At 38.1% G+C, this 19,832-nt stretch overlaps 1 protein-coding gene across 1 annotated transcript in view; it reads right to left on the bottom strand.

Annotated features, from left to right (window-relative positions):
• Positions 1-2,999: 2,999 nt before the first annotated feature.
• The window catches only part of LOC118744174 (neurogenic locus protein delta), a 93,270-nt gene continuing 76,437 nt past the window's right edge, over positions 3,000-19,832 (bottom strand). Inside the window, exon 6 of the mRNA XM_036476978.1 lies at positions 3,000-5,755. Within this exon, the coding sequence (XP_036332871.1) occupies positions 3,847-5,755 (1,909 nt within the window). The 3' untranslated portion in view covers positions 3,000-3,846. The remainder of the gene's footprint in view (positions 5,756-19,832) is intronic.

The raw sequence follows: 19,832 nt of genomic DNA, 5'->3' as shown, positions 1-19,832 counted from the left end.
CACACTGTGCTAAACATTTTTTACAATAAATTTGTTGCATAGTTTAATTTTTACACAATTTATTTTTATTTCTTTAATCATTTGATGTTTTCGTCTTTATCGGAGACATGCTGCGTCGTGTGTGTACATTTTCGCTAAATTCAAAATTAATTCAGAAAAGCGTGTGAACGCATGTATTTGAGTAACTGTACAATTAAGTACACATACGTTTAGTAAACACAATAAAAATGTAATCAAAATTTGCTATATCTTGAGATTTGCTGGCGCTGACGTCATTGTCGGAAATTTTGAAGACGAAGGAAAAAATCCCAGTAAAGAGAAGATTTGATGCTACTTCTCCAACTAACAATGTCTTGAGAGTTGAGTCACTCAAATCGATTTAAATTTTTTATAAAAAAATTGTTTGCTTAAAATTTTAAAATATTTTGCATTTTCAGTTCCTCCCTGCCGCCGCGAGCAAGGAAACCGAAAATTCGTAGAAATTGTGCTTCCCTTCCTCTTTTGTGCTTTGCGCAATCGCGAAAAATTGCAGCCGCGCGCAAAATTTTTGAGATCATCACTAGAAATTAGCAACTTTTTTTACAACTGTGCTATGCTAGAAAAAAAAAATAAAAATAATAACACATTTTGTTTATTTTTTGTTTTTGACATATCATTTTATGTTTCGTGCTTTTTAATAAATATTTCAGTTTGGGCGCGTCACAAAATTTACAATATTTTTTAGTGTTTTTTCAACTTTAAAAAAAAAAATTTGGTAACACTTTCTTTACACAATACATTTCTTTGAAGCGCTGACTTTGTTTTCAGTTTTTTCACAATAAATTTAAGTTCACACTTGCTTGTAGTTAAGAATATATTTTTTGTGGTCGTCGAAATAACATTTTTGTGCAGAATTCAAAATATATTTTTTATCTTTTTTTCAAACAAGTTGTGCCTAGAAATTAATAAATTCAATGCATTGTTTGTTTTTGTGTGTTCTTTTTTCAGTTCTATTTGTGCTTTGTCTTTTTAAAAAAATTAAATTTCTAAATAAACAGTAAATGTATGTCTTGTTTTAAAAAATTACAATCAAGCAGAGCGGGTATTTGTATGCTTATGCATGAAATAGTGTCTTTCACACATCAGCTGGCTTTGTGACACTGCGAGAAATTTTTTGCTGTTTCCAAAAATTATTTTATTAGCTTTTTATCAAATCTTAATAAACAATTCAAGTGAGCCACAATTTTTTTTTATACATTTTTTTCTTTTCGTTTTATACAGCGATATGCCAAAGTGTCAAAAGTAAATGCAATTTTCTATAATTTTTAATTATTTTGTAAAATAGAAAAAATTTAAAAATTTGTTTTTGATTAAAACAATGTTGTTTGCTTTCGGGGTTTATGTAATATTTTAACTAAATATACATGTATAAAATAAAAATAGCGTAGAAAATAAGTTCGAGTTAGTTTAGAAATAAGGGGCTTCACTAACAAATGCCCTTTTTACATAAAATTTTTGTCTTCACTTTATTTATGTTTTCTGTTTGTTTGTTTGCTTTGCTTGTCTATTCTATTTACTCTTAGAAATAAAATTTAAACTAAATTGGCATACAAAATATAAATTTATAAATATGTATATCTATGTTAACTAATTACCTATGAGAGGTGCGTAAAGTGCGATAGGAGCGCGGGTGCGTTCATATGTTCTGTAAGGCTAAAAAGTGTGCAAAAATTTTTAATACATATTTCGAAAAACCAAATAACTAGATTTAAAGGTTTTAACTAAGCACAAATTTAATGAAAAGAAAATGTATGCTTACTTTTTAGAGAAAAAATTATATTTAATTTACAAAAATTAAGTTGAAAGAGTGTATTTTCTTTGCTAAGCTTTGTTTGTAAAAAGATTTTTTTTTTTGGGGAAGAAAAGATTTTTTTTGGAAAGGAAGAAATATTAAATTAGAAATATCTAACTAAAAAATTCTAAAATTTAATTTTTATTTACCGAAAGAAGAAATTATAAATCTAAAAATTATAATACAAAAGATATTAAAATTTTGACAAAAAGTCGTAGTTTTTTACGTTACATTTATTTGCCAAAATAATGTTTTATATCAAACAAATTTATTGAATCAATTAAATAAGTATATATCGAAAAATATTTGTAATTTAAATAGTTTTTTTTACTTTACAAAACTTTTACGATAGGATACAAATTTAGACAAGAAACAATATTTAGGAACTAAAAACGAAAAAGTATACGCATAGTATAGCATATTTAAAAATTAAAAGTAAAAAAATTAAAACATTAAAATAAAAAAAAAAAAATGTTTTAATTTTTTGCTAGCTAGTATTAAATTGAAGCAAAATGCGAATACATTTCTGAGTTAAAAAAGATCGTTTATTTTTAAACTCAAAAATATATTCACCTAAATTTTAATTTTATTCGTAGAAATTTTAATGTTTAGCTTAATTTTCTTGAATAAATTTTTTTGTTAGCAACATTTTTCTATCCAAAAATTTCAACACAAAATTTGTAAGCCTTCCAGAACACAAACACACCGCACATAAAAATTGAAAATTTTCTTTGTTAAATATATTAACACAAGTCAAAAGTGCATATCGAAAAAATTAAAACTAATATTTACAAGTCAATTAAATATTTGTTTACAGCAAAAACAAATTTTTGTCAATGTGGACACCAGTGCGCTCTTAGTGTTTTCGAAAAACAAAATTAAAAATGCACGCAGTTGGTCCAGGAATTTAAATAAATTTTTTAAACAGCGGAATTTCGGCGAAAAAGATCGAGTTTCTAAATGTTTGCAAAGGTGCCTCGAAATAATGGCAGTTGGATACACAAAAATTTGTTTGTTAACAAAATTATATATGTGAGACCTAAACAGTTATTTTTTTTTAAGTCGCATGCAATAAATTAAAATGTCGAGGCATTTTTTTCGTCTTACACAATTCATACATTTTTAGTAGAGCGGCTTTGTCATTTAAACTTTAGCGTTTAATAACTAGTTTTTTTTTTAATTCGAAAATTCGTCACAGCAATCAGCGCACTCCACTAAACGCGAAATAAGACAAGTTTTCTTTTGGAAAAAAAAAGAAAATCGCACTATAAATAAGGAGACTTGTAAGCGCCAAATATATACCTGCGCGCTTGAACGGCAAAAAAATGCGTGGCAGCGTCATGCAAAAATACTCGTCGTTTGCTACTAGCGGAATGCGTCATTTCTTATGCTTTTCGCTTAATAAATATTAAATTTAGCAAATAATTTTAACAATTAAAAAAATTTGTTTAACGCTAAGGTCCTTTTTTCTCTTTCCAAATTCTACAAAGCACACAACATACAGCATAATTTTTTAGTTTTGAAATTTCTTAAAATGTCAGCTTGTATGCCAACTCACTAACGCGTTCGTTCGTTCGGTCGTTCGCTCCTCACAATTGCGCACAAGTTATTTACTTATATCATAATATTAATTCTAGTTATGTATACGGCTTTTTACAATAAATTTCTTATCAACGTCAGTCCATTTCAACAGCGAAAAATTACAGAAAAAATTTATGTATGTATGTATATAATTGAATCGGTAGAGAAGCAGCATATTTTCGCTTGTAAAAAGATTTTAGCATTTACACGAACAAATGAAAAAAAAAAATATTAAATTATAATTACAAAGAATCGCTCGTTTTTTGTTAAGAAATTTCGTAGCAAAAAATGTTCAACAGCTTACGTTACGCGTGCCCGCACCAACACGCCAATATCCTGCGCACTCGCCGATTACGCTGTCGTGCGCAACCGCGCACGTTTGCCAGGCTCGGCGCCACAGCCAAAAACTGCTCACTTGCGCCGCCATGTGACGTTCACATATGCGGCGTGCCACACAATACGGCGCGCGCCTGCTGCTGTTGCTGATGAGCAGCAGACGCCGCCGCACTACTCCCCGCCGCCGCGGCCGCTGCCGAGGCAGCCATCATCTGTGACGCACAGCCGCCACTCATACCTGCCGTCGCCAACGATGGCCACCGCTGACTGCAATAGGCGCTCTCACCTAACACTGAGATGCGCTTGCCTTCAGCGCCACTGCCGCCGTTGCTGCCATGGACGCCATAGTCTTTGGTTGCACCGCCACCACCACCAACAGCGCCGTTAGCGCCGTTCACCCCACTAAGGCCAGCGTTGGCGGCGCTATTTGCTGCCGCCGCAGCAGCACTAACACCGGCTACTGCACTAGCGGCGCTGTGCAACAGCTGTGAGGCGCGATGCATTAGTGTGGGATCGGTGTTGAGTTGCTTCTGTGACTTGGCGCGTTGCAGCGGCGCTATTTGGCCTACACCGCAGTATTCCGAATTGGCGTTGTTGTCCGCCGCATAGTTGGCTAGCGCGCTGCCATATAGCGATGTATTTAGGCAATCATCTGTGCTTGCAGAAGCCGAAATGTTGTTAACCGATTTATCCCAGGTATTCTTGATGATGTTCGGATTGGAATTGTCGAATGCCAGTCCAGAGGATGAAGTTCGTTTCACACCCAAACCGACGCCACCTACCACACCGCTCATCACGCCCATACCGCCAACGCCATTCGAATTGTGATGCAGCGTCGCCACTGCGTTCTGTTCGTTCTGCTTGCGCGCCTCCGCATCGTCCTTCTCCTGTGCGCGCTTACGTTTGCGTTTCATGCAAACCACTACGCAAGCGGCGATCACCGCCACCACTGGCATGGCCACCGAGAGTATGGCAATCAGAAAAACCTGCCCAGATGTCAAGCCGTCACTGCGCGCCTGTGGCGCAGCCTGATACGGACGAGATTCGTACGACGCGTAAGACTCCTCCTCACACTGTTTACCGCAAAATCCGTGGGCGCAAACGCAATGGAAACTGTTGACGCGATTCACGCAAGTGCCACCATTGCGACAGGGCGCAGACATGCACTCATCAATGTCAATTGAGCAATCTTTGCCGGTGAAGCCAGCGCGACAAGTGCACCTATAGTCGTTGTTCAGGTTCGTGCAGGTACCGCCATTGGCGCAAGGTTTAGTTAAGCACAAGTCTACCTTATCCGAACAGAGTGAGCCCAAGTAGCCCGGTACGCATTGGCAACGAAACTGATTGATCATGTCGATGCAGGTGCCGCCATTGTGACATGGATTGCCTTGACAGTCGTCGATGTTCTGCTCGCACATGCTGCCCGCAAAACCGCTGCGACATTGGCATTTGTGATTACCGGAAGAGGTCATGAAGCAGCTCCCGCTATTCTGGCAGGGATTCGGATTACAGTTGTCTACGTGCAGCTCACATACGCGGCCGCTGTAGCCGCCCGGACAGTCGCATTGAAACCCCTTTGTGGAGTTGCGGCAGGTACCGTGACGGCATGGTTTATCCAGACAAGTGATCACCTTCTCTTCGCACAATGGACCGCCCCAGTCCTTCAGACATTCGCATTTATAACCGCGCGTGCTAGTCTCGTCAAGGCAAGCGCCACCATTCTGGCATGGATTGCCTTCCTTACACGAAGTGATCTCATTCTGGCACTCAGAGCCAATAAAGTTCGGTGGGCATTTGCAGGTGTATAGATCGGGACCGGAATTGAAGCAGGTGCCACCATTTTGACAAGGACGATGATTTGTACAGTAGTTGAGATCCTGATTGCAGAGTAAGCCACCCCAGCCTTCCTTACAGATGCATTTCCAAGGTTTATTACAGGTACCATGCACGCAGCCCGGGTAGGGTTCGCATTCGTTGCACAGGGGTCCCTTCCAGCCGGTTTGACAACTGTAAATAGAGAGAGCGAGTAGAGAGAAAGATGTTAGTGATTTGGTTATACGAGTAAAGTGGTATGTGACTAAGCTAAATATTGGAGAAGTGGCAGAAAACTGAGAGAGAGTAAGGGTGCTGAGACAAGCTAAGGTGGGAAAAGAGTTTTGCGTATTAACTAATTGTGAGAAATATTACTGAGCCAAAAAATAAAAATAAATTCCTTGAGGATAAGTTATTGAGGTATCCAAAATGAATTTGAGTTTTAAGGTATACATATGTAGATACTTTTAGGACTTCGATAACTTTCGCCACAAAAGAAAACCAAAACCCCTTCACGAGTTGGCCTTATTTATTAAAGCAAATTTCATATAATTACTAATCTAATATTCCAGCGATGTCGTCTGTAAATCGCAAAATAGGCGCACGGCTTAAAAATCCAAAAAACAAAAAACGAAAGTCGGAAAGTATGTAAATACTTGGTCATTTAACAAATTGACAGTCGGCGCATTTTTAAACTGCTTAAGATCAAAAAGCAGTTATAGTTTTCGAGCATTCCGCTTCGAAGAGTGCTCCAATTTACAAGCTGCTTACAACACATTGCTGAATACAAAAATGAAGACATTCCAGAAAAGAGAAGTACGGTTAAAATGTATGAAACATTTTGTACAAATTGGCTGTGCTTGCTTATTTTAAAAATTCTCGCACGTATGCCGCAAACATGTTGCTGCATTTAATTTTCATTCATGACGCTACAGACAACAAGCAACCGAACAAGAAAGGGGAAAAAGTTCGAGAAGTAACCATGTACTGGACAACTACAAGCCTACTAAAGTGATCGCTGGTTTTACAGGAATCCCTTGAGCGACTTGTAGAGCGCGAAGAAGGTTGGAGGTTCGAAAAAAATTAATAAAATAAAAATAATAAAATGCCTTTTCGGCTGCCACAAATTTCGCGGACCTGCGTGGTCAATGCTTTTAAATTCGAATGCATATTTGGTGATTCTCTTTACTTTACAATTTCTTTTTTATAACCTTCGCATTCACGCGCCGTTGCAGGGTTTGGCACATTGCGCTCTGCACTATTATTGTAATTATTAAATTAAATTATTTTCTTCTTTCCTCTTCACCGAATACGTTCTTTGTTCTCGCGGCGCTCTGTCGCATCTTCTACAAAACCAAATCGCATACGCGATCATACTTGCGCGTATTTCTTCCACTTTTTTTGTTTGGGCTACAATTGTCTGACGCACCACGATGACATGGCGGTAGAAGTGGAGAAACCAGAGACAAGTGTCGGAACTTACTTGGCGTTGCGTTGCGCGCGCTGCGTTGAGTAAGTAAGTAAGTGATTGTCTGTGAGGGAGCGGGCGCGCGCGCGCCCGAACGTAGTTTTTTGTGCATTTGCCATGCATGTGCTTATTGGCCGTGAGAAATAATTTGCAAAAATGGTCACACACCATAAACACACACAGAAAATGGATGGATGGATGGACGAACGAACGACGGACAAAGAGCGACAAACAGAAAGACAGACTAACAGATATGCACAAAAGCGTTCCAAGCCTGAAGTTGCAATAAAGTGGATGTGGAAGTGACGCGCTCAAGATACAGTGCAAATAAAAAGCGCGCATACAAGCACAAACCAACACAGCGACGAGGCATAAACATAGGCCCAGTTACGCTTAAAAACACGTAGACTAGCTACGTGTGGCTTGCATTCAATAGCCGCTGGACTACGCGATCAGTTAACTAAAAGATCACCACGATTGGTGTGCTTGGCTTAGCTGGTGCACTGCGTACGAGAGTCACCTTTCGCCAAATGCCCAACTGCAAGTGGAGTTAGTTACTTATTTTATTTGTTATATATGTATGTATATGTAGGCGCTTTTTATTGCTGCCACCCGCTGCACTTGGCTATGAAAATAAGTAGTCAACAGAGTCGGTGTATCCGCGCGCGCGCACGTTCGCGCTGAATGCCAGTCAGTCAACGAGTCAATGCGTCAGTGTGCCTCTGCGGCTGTCACTCAGCAGTTAAAACAGTGACAACAACGACGAGTTAGCCAAGTTGGCCTAAGGTTGGTCAACCGGCAAGGCTGTAGAGTTGGCGAGCGCAATCGTTTGGTGATCGCACAGATCTTTTCTTTGCTGATCAAACGATCGCTTGACTTGCGCTTGCATTTCTGTTGCTGTTGCTTGTGGCAATGCTGGTGACACTCACACCACGCTACAAATATTATAACTTGTTTGTATGTATATGCGCTGCTCTTCCTTGCTTTTAGTTGATTTGAGTTGATGTTGAAGTTGTACTGTAGTTTGATTTGCGACTGACAGACGTGCGCGCGCTTGTCACTTACTTTTGTTGTTGTTGATGCGGTGATCAGCCGATGGCAAGTGAATCTGCGTTGGCGCTTTCGCATGAAGCGGAAGAGTGGAAGAGGACTTTTACTTTGTTTCGTTCGTATTGTAGGTGGGAATTTGCAGATCACTTAGTAGTTTGCTGCCATGGTCGAGTAACTTTGAAATACGAAAATGTATAAAGGAAACTTTTTAAAATACAAATTAATGAGCGCAACGCTTTCTTCATGCTTTATAATATACTTTTTTTTTTGCCAAAGCAACACAACTCTTGACCCACTTGCGAAAAAATTTGCGAAATTTAGTCAAATGACTGGAGCAGCTCGCTGTTTTGCTTGCTTACTAAGCGTGCGGCGGGCGCTCAGATATAAAAGCGCAAATGAATGTCAAAAATCTTCAACGACAGCAATTTGGAAAGTATTGCAAATAGATTTGTTTGTGGCGCAACAAATTGCAATTAAACATACATGCGCGCGCGAATGCGCATACGCATATATCTCATATTTGCAATGCTTTCAACGACAAAAGAGGCGCGCGCGCAAGCGCCTAGCGGGTTACTCACAGAAAATGCTGTTCAAGCAGCTGAAGTGCTCATTAAGTGGAGTGCCACAAATAAAATTGGATCATTTTGTTGTTGTTATAGTTGTCAAAGTTGTTTGCTTGCTGCTACACTCCAGCTATGATAGGCAGCTAACAATAGCGCGTCAAAAACCAGCATAACGAGCTACTTCATTAAAATCAATTTTAATTTTAGATAAAAGTGGCAAGCGAAAGAAATTGAAAATGTAACACAAATAAAGTGGTTAGAGCAGTGGTTGCGGTGCTTAGGGGGAGAGCAGTAAGAGGAAATGATGATAAAATGAATTGAATAAAGCAGCCGCAAGCTATAGAGCAAATCTGAAAACACTCCAAAGCCCAAGGCGTGCTTAACACGATTTATGTGGGGAAATGACCAACGATGCGTTTGCGGAGGAGACACCGTGGAGTAGGGCTGTCGCTTCAGTGCCGTCACCACCACACCACACCATCTTTTTGTCGGGTGGACAATTATAAGCGCGTCATATTCATTTGTATGACGATGCGGTGCAACTGGCAATGAGAATCCAATTTTTTGCTGTTAAAGAATATACTCAGCCAAAGAAACAACCTCGCGAGCCCCCAGCCTGTTTATTTTCTCACTTGACTGTGCCGCTGCCACGTCTGTGGCGCTGAGTAAATCAATGAAAATGTAAATAAATCAACTTTGGCGCTTTTTTCTTTAACTCATATGCAAATGTCAAGTGCAAAAGGAGAAGCGAGTCACAATCCAAAGTCAAAGGCACTGCGATATCCAACAAGGCAGTTAGCCAGCAGCCGGCGGTGAGTAATGACAAATCAAAACAAGCAAAAGTTAAAAAATATGCAGCGCACAATGGAAATAAGCAAACTTGGCAGGGATTGCAGTACAAAGAGGCCAGACAGCCCGGCAGAAGACACAAGACGGATCACCTGTTTCGCAGCAGATAATCAGCAAATGTAGAATGGTGTAGCGATAGTGTACGCAAAAAAGAAAAGAAACGCAAACAACAAGAAGACGATGGTCATAGTGATGGCGTTGCAACATGCAAATAACGCTCAGCAACATGCAAAAGAAGATTGCTGTAGTAGCAGTGGATGTTGGGTTAGCAAGTCAAGTAGACAGTTTGAGTGCCACGCACTGGAGGAGGTGAGCGTCGGAGGTGTATGAGTTAGCCCTTCTCTTCCAGTTGACTGATTCACTTCTGCGTCTGTGGAGCGGCAGGCGGACAAACGCAAATTGGCATGACAACTGGCTGAAATGGTGGATGCGCGATTACAAGCCTCAAACGCGCTGGTTGTTTGCGAACAAAGTAAGTTAGTATGTAAATATGTATATGTATGCGTTGCTCTTTGCGCGATCAGTAAGGATGCGCGTATGACAAGAAAACAATAGTGGCATTTAAAGAAAAATCGAGTAGCGTTGTGCGCTTGACAGCGCTAAGAAATCACAGAAACTGCAAAATAAGTTTACAAAAATGTCAACGCCAAAGTAGTAAAATTTAAAAAAATTTCACTGAGGATCATTATGGCCAAGGTGATCTGACAAAAACAAACTTAAGTAATAAATGCTAGCCGAATTGGTAAGTGAGAACTCGAGTTTTTGGCCGAAACCGAACCCGAACCGAACACTCGGTTTTTTTTTCTTGAGGTTCGGCCAAATCCGAACCGAACCCGAACTTTTTAGAATAAAAATTACATAAGTAATTATATACCGCAAAATAATTAATTAAAAACATTTCTGATATTTTATGTAAATTATCCGTTATTGCATCTCAAAAACTCGCGATCAGTTTCACACACAGCACAAATAAAAATTGCTAGTGAAGCAACTTTGACAAAAAGTTCTTTCTGGTTGTTAACACGTGGAACTAAAATTTATTTCTCAATCTGACATCGAATTAAAAAGCAATTTTGAAAATTTAACTTTCCAAAATTTTTATCTGGCATTAAAACTTCGGAAAGGAAATAAAATTAAAAGAACGAAAAGAAATAAGAAAGTTGTCATAAAAAGCTATAGAATCAAATTAGAGAAACGCTACAGGGGCACTTAAATTAAAAAAAAAAAACTTTAAAATGTTTATAATTTGTAAAAAAATTCTTTACAAGTTTTCTGCCAAATTACTCAGCCAATTTTGGCCGAAACCAAACCGAACGCCAACTTCTTGGCCGAACTGTTCGGTAAGCGAATCAGAGCCCGAACGCTCGGTTGGACACTAGTATGCACTATAGTCCTTGAGAAAGAAAGCAAGTACCGTCATATGCAGCGCATCTCGGAAAGAAGTTTGTAATTAATGCAGAGAAACGAAGATCGTGCATTGATCGTTTTAATGATCTGCAAATTTAAAAGCCATACACTAGAAGAGAAAAGTGCTCATAATATTGGCCTTCGTAATATATGTCTTGGAGGATTAAGGATCAGAGATGGGAAACGTATTAAATAATAGTAAAGCCAAAATTTTCTGGAATAACAAAGTGAGAAGCGTGTAGAGCTTAATACGAGGATCTATGCTCATAGATCATCTTCAGAAAGAAAAGCGCTTTAGTAAGGCCTTCATATTATGGCAAGTTGGGGATCGTGAAATGGCCCTCAGATTTTGTAGTGCTAAGCATGCCATTAGTACTAATTAGCCTCTACGGCTAATACGTAGTTCAAAAACAACGCGAATCGGGGATGAGAGAACATGCTAATCAAGATCATGTCAGTAATTTTTGGGAGCAAAGCTAACTAAGATAGTGGTAGACTGCTAAGAATCACACAGATTGTCATCTCTAAGCTAGAGACTTTGTTTTAATAAGGGCATACGTAATAAGGAACGATCTTCGAATATATTTTTGTTTGTTTAAAAAATATTTTCACTGAGGTTTTGACGCCTCGAGTAAGAGTGATCTTGTAAATGTAGATCATAAAACTAACTTGTGCGGCAGGGAACATTTGGTCGAAGATACTAAGATTTTTTTGACAGCTAAGCTCTGATCAGTGTTGCTTTATATACTAACTTCATAACAGCATTGCTCTTTGAGCAATTCATTTTTGCTTGATAAATGTGTGTTGACTGAGGTTTTAAAATATGCATGCTGGAAAGCAAAGTGAATTTAGTGTAAGGGACTTATATATATTTTTTTGACAGCTACGGATCATACTGGGTGGGATTCCAGGTTGTCGTTTGGCTGATCAAGGGGATTTAGTGTTTGTAAGTACCTTTAATTGGAGTGAGTCTTACAACAAGAAAATCTGCGCAGCTTTAGATGTTTTAACTGTCGATAATAATGATCTTGTCAATTCCACCGATATTGAATTAAAACAATTAAAGAATTTTTAACAAATATTTTAGATAGAAAAATATATGTTAACCTTAACGGTTTAACCTTTGAATGAATGTGGATATATTTTTCGTGTCACTAGCTCGGGTATGGGGCATCACAGACTCCTAAATTTGCGAGAACATATTGACACCATTTCCTAGTGAAGTTGATAAACAAATACTAAGCAGTTGATAAAAAGCTCTTACATGAAAATACTTAATGTTGAAATAGTTCATTTTTATAAAGGGGCCAAAATATATTATCAAAATTAATCCACATAGCATTTTCAGTCTTCTTCGACAAGCGATCAAAAGGTCTGTGAGACCCAAAGTTAAAGGTTAAAAAAATGAAGTTGTTTACGCTAACCCCGAACAGGAGTTGATTTCTATGGCGAAATAAAGGTATGTATTAAGGAGAAAGTTTAATTTTTTCATGTTGAAAGTATACTTTCATGTGAGTATACCGCCTGGTTTACAATGATTCAAAAAATCTTTAATAAAAATTAGATTTTTATAAATTTAATATGAAATGCATTACTGCTAAAATTTTATCAGAAAAAGAATAAAAATAAAAGTAATGAAAAATATAATTGAAATGCCAAATGCAAGGCAGCAGCAAGTAACCTAAATCATAAATTTTGCGAGGCTATTAGCAAGAAGGCTAAGAACAAGCAAACTGACGTTGCCCTACCTAAGCAAAAACGACAAGTAAAAAGCATAAAGGAAGCGAAGGAAAAGAGGCGAAGAAAACTAAGCGTAAAAATATCAACTCCACGTTGAAAGCAAATAACAAAGCGGTGTGGTGTGGAAAATGCGCTGCCTTGGCTAATAGAATTCTCATAGGCTATATGAGAAAAGGGCCTTCACCTAAAAATCAATTACCAATAATTCATTTGAATTCAACGAAATGCCATAAAATATGCACAGCTAAAGTGCTAGCGAGAATGGGAGTTAGAAGGCGCAGTTAGCTGCATGTGCAAATGTACATAAGTATGTGGTAGCCAAGGTAGAGAAAATAGCGGCCATAAAATAGTTGATATGCAAAAATCACTACGCGCAAATATGGCTAACATGCACGTAAGGCATAGATGTGAACATGCTTGTGAGCGTTTGTATGTTAATATAAGTGTTGTTGCGTGCGTGCATGTGTAAGGCGTTAGGTGTTCCGAGGGCTCTAACTATTGCATATGTACATTTGTACACATGCGAGCAGTGCGTTAAGAGTTCACCAAAAGCTGAACGTACGCACTGCGCATGACAAGCAGCGGACAAGTGGAACAGCAGCCGCTAGGAACAACAGCAACAACAACACATGCAGAAATGTTTGCTTGAGCGCATTTTCTGAGCACCTTTGCTTTGAGTTACCTATTCGTTTGAGTCGTTTTTTCCGCTGTTACTTTATAATTTTTGTTATTGTTTTTTTTTTTTTGTTTATTCCTCTTTAATCAACAACAAGTGGCTTATGGGTTGGCTAATGTATCTACTGATATGCATGTAATGCTTGTTATTTCATTTTTATTGTTATGCTATTTTACTTGCTTTACTACTATTGTGCGCTATATGTACAGTATTTGTTGCTGATGTCTTATGGCATGGTCACTGCTTACTAGCTATGCGCTCATGTATGTATGTACATACAAGCACGTGTATATCTATATATGTAAACGTGTATGTAGTGCGCTTCGTATGAAGCAGCGCGCCTCACGTGGATGCGTGCTGAATTATTAAAACATTCCCACACATTACAACAGCACAACAACATAAATAAAATAATAAAAATAAAAAACAAGCACACAGCAGCGGCAGTAACAACTCAAGCAGTAAATGGCATAACAATAATAATAATAAAATCAAGTGAACGTAGTATATGCGCGGATTCTTAAACGTTTCAACAGCGTGCATGTTTAGTGCTATAAAAATAACAAAAAGAACTAGAAATAAATAAAGGGCAGCGCCAGAATGCGCGCAAGAGGTAAGCGGCGCGCGGTTCGAAGAGAGGAAGAGCAGGCGCGCTTTGTGTGTGAGGCGCAAGAAAGAGTTAGGCGGCGCGCGGTGTGAAAAAAAGAAGTACAGGCGCGCATTGCAGCTTCTAGGCGTGTGCGCGCGCGCGCACTTGTTTTCCTTATACTTGCAGTAAATTTGTTGTTACATACTACCGTTGATCTTTTTTATGCTTTTTTTTGCGCGCGTGTGTTTTTTCTAAGCGCTTCCAGAGAAAACTAATTTCAATTTTATTGCCTTTGCTAAACTACATAGCAGCGCAAGTTTCTGGCAAATATTTGTTGCCGTTTTTATTATTGCTATTCACGCGCTAGCCCACTTATTGCCAGCCAGAGCAGTGCCTGTAGCTTTGGACGCTCGACGGGTCGACCGTTCATCGGTAGTTGGCAATTAAATTAGTGGCATTTTTTCGCGCTTCACCACCAATATATTAATTTGCACAGCAACGACTTTGTGTTGCTTGCTGGCATGTATATTACATTGTAGAAATGTATGTAGTTGTTGCAGCTGCGCTGCCACCATGCCACCGTACAAACACAGAACATTAACTTAATTATAATAATTATTTTTGTGCTATATGCAGATATTTATGGTTGGTTGAAGCGGCAGCAGCAATAAAAGTTGCTTTGTAGATGCTTGCGAGGGGACGAAGAGACGGTTAAGGTGGACGCGCGCAGTTGTATGTCTCCAAAAAAAAAAATTAAAAAATTAAATAGAAATAAACAAATACATATAAACAGCCATGGCAGTTGCAAGTCCCACTAGATTGGCTTAAATAGTAAGAGTGACTACCTGGCAGCAACAATCTACACATAATACACACACTTACACTCGCACATATCACCACCAGCTGCCTTTTTAAGTCAGTTTTTATGCTGGCTGCTTATCTACAAGCCACAGAGCAACAACAGCAGCGAGAAGCGCAACAGCGTCGAGTGATGCGCATCATTATAAACAACAACAAATGCTACAATAATATCGAGAAATTAATACAAATTTCAAAACAACAAGAACAACAGCGAAATTATGCGAATGCATGTTGTTAGTTGCAGCCGGCTAGTAGTCGCCAGGCAGCTCGCCAGCCAGCATTGTTGTCATTTTGCTGCTGTTTTTATTGTTGTTCTTATTGTGCTCATCAACGTATTTGCAGTGTTGCTGTCAACTGCATCACACAATTACCGTTGAAAAAGATGCACACGCACATGCACAGGACCCTTAAGAGATACCAGCGCGTAGGCAACTGTCTCGGCAACATGTGTATAAGGTTACAACTATACACTATGCATGCGCGTGAAGCATAAGCGCAGCTGTATTTGTGGTAACATCTACCACTTGATGTCTGTCTGCACAACACTTGTTGCACGCATGCACACACAAATATACATACAGGCATATGAACACATACACAAGCTTATACCAGTTTGCTGCTTATTTTTCTATGGTGTTTTCTTTTGTTTCGCTTCGGTTCATATATTTGTTTGATTGTATTGCTTACGTCTACTGTTGCGGCAGCGTTGTCGTATATTTCACATATCGGCGTTGTTGTTGTTTTTAATGTTATTAATATTGTCAATATATCTCACATAGCACAATTCACCTGCCGTCATCATCATCATCATCATCATTCCAGACTACTTGAAATGTTGCCGTTGCCGTCGCCACTGCCTCTACATTTAATTTTTGCGACGAATTAATTTGTTTGTACGTGCTTACATATTTATGTGTATCTTTTGTGCTATTAAGTAGAATGAAAATGTTGCGCACGAAACAAGGTGCGCCGCAAAGCAGCAGCTTAGTTGTTTTTATGATACTCATACTTCAGCTTCGTTTGCTTCTTCTTCGTCTTCTTTGCGATTATCTACTGCTGCCAACTTGCCCTCGCCTGAATTTCATACGAGTACCTATTTATTTGTCGTATTGTCTTCGTCGACTGATTTGCTAGCTACTGCTACAGAAGTGTTGATTTGCTAACAGCAGCCGTTAAGTACAAAAGTCAGCTGCTACTTTGCAAAGTGTTTTGCGAGTTGCTGAAACATGTTGCGCTGAAGGAGGCAGTGCTGCAAAGGGGGTTTTCAAGAGAAACTTGCAGGTTTGCGTGCTAAGGTGAAGTGCAACATGTTGCTAATGCTACAAAATGTCGCTGATGCAAGGAAGAAAATATGTATATAAAGAAATATTTATTGCTTCAGTAATTCTGTGCAACATTTTGCTGGCGTGATTGTTGGGTAACACATGTTGCTAGAGTAATGCCTATGAAATATAAAATATTTTTATTCCATATTGCGCATGCAAGCCACCATATATTCATATCTGCTGGAACAATTTTTAGCTCTCCAAAAATCAAGCAGCATGTTGCTGACGGAGAGAATTATTGCTCAAATGACACCAAGTCGCTTTTTATGTATTGAATTGAATGAATTGTTATAAACTCCAGTATAAAATACAACTTAAAATTCAGTTTTAGAAATCTTTAGCGACAAGACACATGACGCAACATGTTGCTTGCGAAAATTAATGTAGCCAAAAATGCTGAAATACTATTTGTTTTTCTAGTAAAAAGCTTCGGTGTTCGAAATAAGAGCGCAAGCACTGCTGCAAGAAAGTGACTTTCAGTAGTCTCCACCCATTCAAAAACCACGCAACATGTTGATAGGTGGTACATTGGTATGTTTGGATGTTCTGGAATCGTTTATACAAACGACTAATCCTGAAGAATTGCATAAAAGAAAAATTTATTTCACCAAAAATTGAGTAAACCACAAAAAAAAATGTTGCTGATGCAAATATGAATGTTGCAAGTCCTTACGCTGGTTAAAATTTTATCCCAGCGCAAAAAATCGTATAGAAGGGCATATTTGAAGTCATTCGAAAACCACAGCAGCATGTTGCTAATGCGCATAAATATTGCTAAACGTTTTTTTTTTGCAAGATTTCATATGTTGCAAGCACTTTAATCAAAGATTTACATATATGAATAATTAAACAAAAAAGCAAATGCTAGCAGAGCGCATTTACGCAAAGTTCAAGCAACAAGAGCCAGGAGCCATAGTATCCTGCGCTTATTATAAGCGTTCATTAGTAGTTGTAAGCCTTGTGTGAAATTTGAACAAAATAACTTCAACGTAGCAACATGTAGCTAAGATCGAAAAAGTGTTGCTAGAGCAGGGATGACCAGCCCATAGCGCTTCATAGCCTGCTACCTTATTCGAGAAAAGTTCAGTGAGCTCCAGCTGACTGCGATTTAGAATGTAATATTGAATATGTTTGATGTGTTATCCTTAAATTTTGAGGTTAGCATTCTGTTCACAGCTGTGACATTTTATTAGCAACACATATTGTTTTGACACACCAAAAAGTTTAGTATAAAATAATTAAAGAAAAACAAATTTCCAATCAAACTGATTTGTATAGTTCAGTGGCGTCTCTAGTAAACGTTTTGGAGGCTGTTTTAATATATCCTATCTAATTATATTTATTAGCTTTTCTACATTATTTGAAGTTGAAAGAATGAAGTCTAATATTCTTTTTTGGCCAATTACGATGTTTCATTTCAATGTTTGCAATCATATTTGTTGTGCATACCGATGTGTACAATCGTTAGTTCATTTTGCTTGAGGAGTCACAATGCCCATACCGGCTGTAACGATTTTTTTTTTTTTTAAATTTCGAACACAGACTTTCCAAGGATGATTATAGACTAAAACAAAAATCGATATCTAAAGGGGGTGTGTGGCACCTCCCATACAAACCGAATTTTTCATAGTGCATATTTCTGGAAGTATTCATAGTACTAGAACTTGGTATGGATATATATAATACATGAAGTCAATCTCAAACTCATGGAAAACATGAATTCATTAGAAAAGGCGGCATGGCACTGTAGAATTAGGAATGTAGGTAAATGAAATAAATCCCAATCCTTTGAAAAATTGCGGTATATGAAACCGATCTCGTAGCCATTGAAAAGAGCCAGCGGTACCTCCCATACAAATTAAAATTCTGATGACATATAGATATCTCTGGAAGCATTTACCTAGAATACTGAGATGAGGTATTTTTCCAATGGAAATATGCACAGAAAAACGGAAGTGACTCCTTTAGGAAAGATAAATGTTCACAGGGTGTATCTCTGGAACCATTTGAAGCTAAAGCTTGGGGGTTTACATTTTTGCCTAGACCCACAGGCATAAGCTGAAATTGCGTCGCATGCGGGGAGCTAGTCAAACTAATAAAAACGAGCCATTCACTTCGGGTGTTTGATAATAAGTCATCATCAGCAATTTTCTTACGCGTGAAATAAGGTTTTACGATCGGCTTCTATAAACTGTCAGTTTTCATACATAATGTTGCCAAGTTGTTGCAAGCTTTTTCACAGCGTGAACAGAATACTACTTTGCTGATGAAATATTGTGGAATTTCAAACTTCTTTCACAGAAAGAAATTTTATATGCAATTTGGCAGCTTTTTCACGTGAAACAGGATAAGAATACTATGCTTTATTTGTTGTTCAACACCTACAGGGGCGTTTATGTTTGAGCTGGATAACCCTGGCTCAGAATAACTCAGGTCGGTTTTAAGTTGCCGCTTGAGTTTTAAAGTATCAACGGAAAAATTAGGCCATCTAAAGGTGAAGCAGCATGTTGCTATGAACTAAGCAACATTGCTGAAAATACTGAGAATGTTTAGGACGGGGTTTTAGTCACTGAAAACATTTAAAAATTTTGGTAGCTCAAACTTCAAGCAACATGTTGCTAACGTCGAAAAAGTGCAAAAGCTTTTGAGGGATATAAGTTATTGTAGATATAAAATATAAAGAGAAAAGTTTTCAAATTCCTAATTAAAATGTAGGCGCTTGGAAATTAGGCCGCGGCAATGTGGTAGAAGTGCCTGACGAGGCGTTTTAGTTATTTATTTTTAAACAATTTTTGAAAGCCAAAAGCATGCATTTACAAAACTGTGAGAAATAAACTGTCTTGCTTGAATGGATTAGCCATGCCAAACAAACAAGAAAGCGAACAGACAAACAGATGCAAAACAGCTGACTTGTGGCTTGCATACAAATTCAAGCGACGACGCAATACGTACCTACATATGAGTAACACCTCCAACAAAAGCCACAACAAAACGAAAAACAAACCAAAAAAAATGTATGTATGTACGGCCAAGTAGTTATGCATAACTCTTTAGCTAAATGCGTGACGGAAAAATGACTACCACAAAATAAAAAAAAGAAGAGGCAAACAACAATCGCAAAAAAGCGGCTACTGTCACACGAAATTTCACTCAGCCGCGCTGAACTTGATTTATATGAGAAAAGCATAAATGTGAATATGAGTGCAAGCCTAAAAAAGTTTAGTCACATAAGAATACAAAAAAAAACATTTAAAAATTCTGCTAGCTCAGCAAAGTATATTCTTTCACCTGGGTTGAAGTAAACTACAAAAAAAAAAAATAAAATGAAAAATTATAAATAAATACTGCTGCCAAGCAAGCGCGCAAATACACACAAACCACCTTAGCTGATTTTTAATGCAGCTAGAAGAAAGCAGACAACAAACGGCACAGCGTCGCGTATAGCTCATAGTTATTGCCGTTACCTTACGCTGCAGGCATTAAGATGTGGGAAAAATTTGTAATTCAATGTTTCGCTATATTATTTTTCGATGACTTGAATGGTTGAGTTTGGCTTGCATGTATGTGTTTGTGTTAAGAATGCAAGTGAGTGAGTGCGAGTGAGTGATTTGAGTCCCATGCATAGATATACGAGCATTTGCCTTCGAATTGTAATGCAAAACCCCAAATGAAATTTAAGTTTTCAAAAAGGAGCCACAAAATTTAAGCACAAATAAAGTTAAAAATTACCACTAGAATGCAGTG

The sequence above is a fragment of the Rhagoletis pomonella genome, unplaced genomic scaffold, assembly GCF_013731165.1.
Source record: "Rhagoletis pomonella isolate Grant_MI unplaced genomic scaffold, Rhpom_1.0 Rhpom_scaffold_00001, whole genome shotgun sequence".
NCBI classification, from domain to species: domain Eukaryota; kingdom Metazoa; phylum Arthropoda; class Insecta; order Diptera; family Tephritidae; genus Rhagoletis; species Rhagoletis pomonella.
Note: the sequence above shows the minus strand (reverse complement) of the source record. Positions and strands in the feature narration are given on the sequence as shown.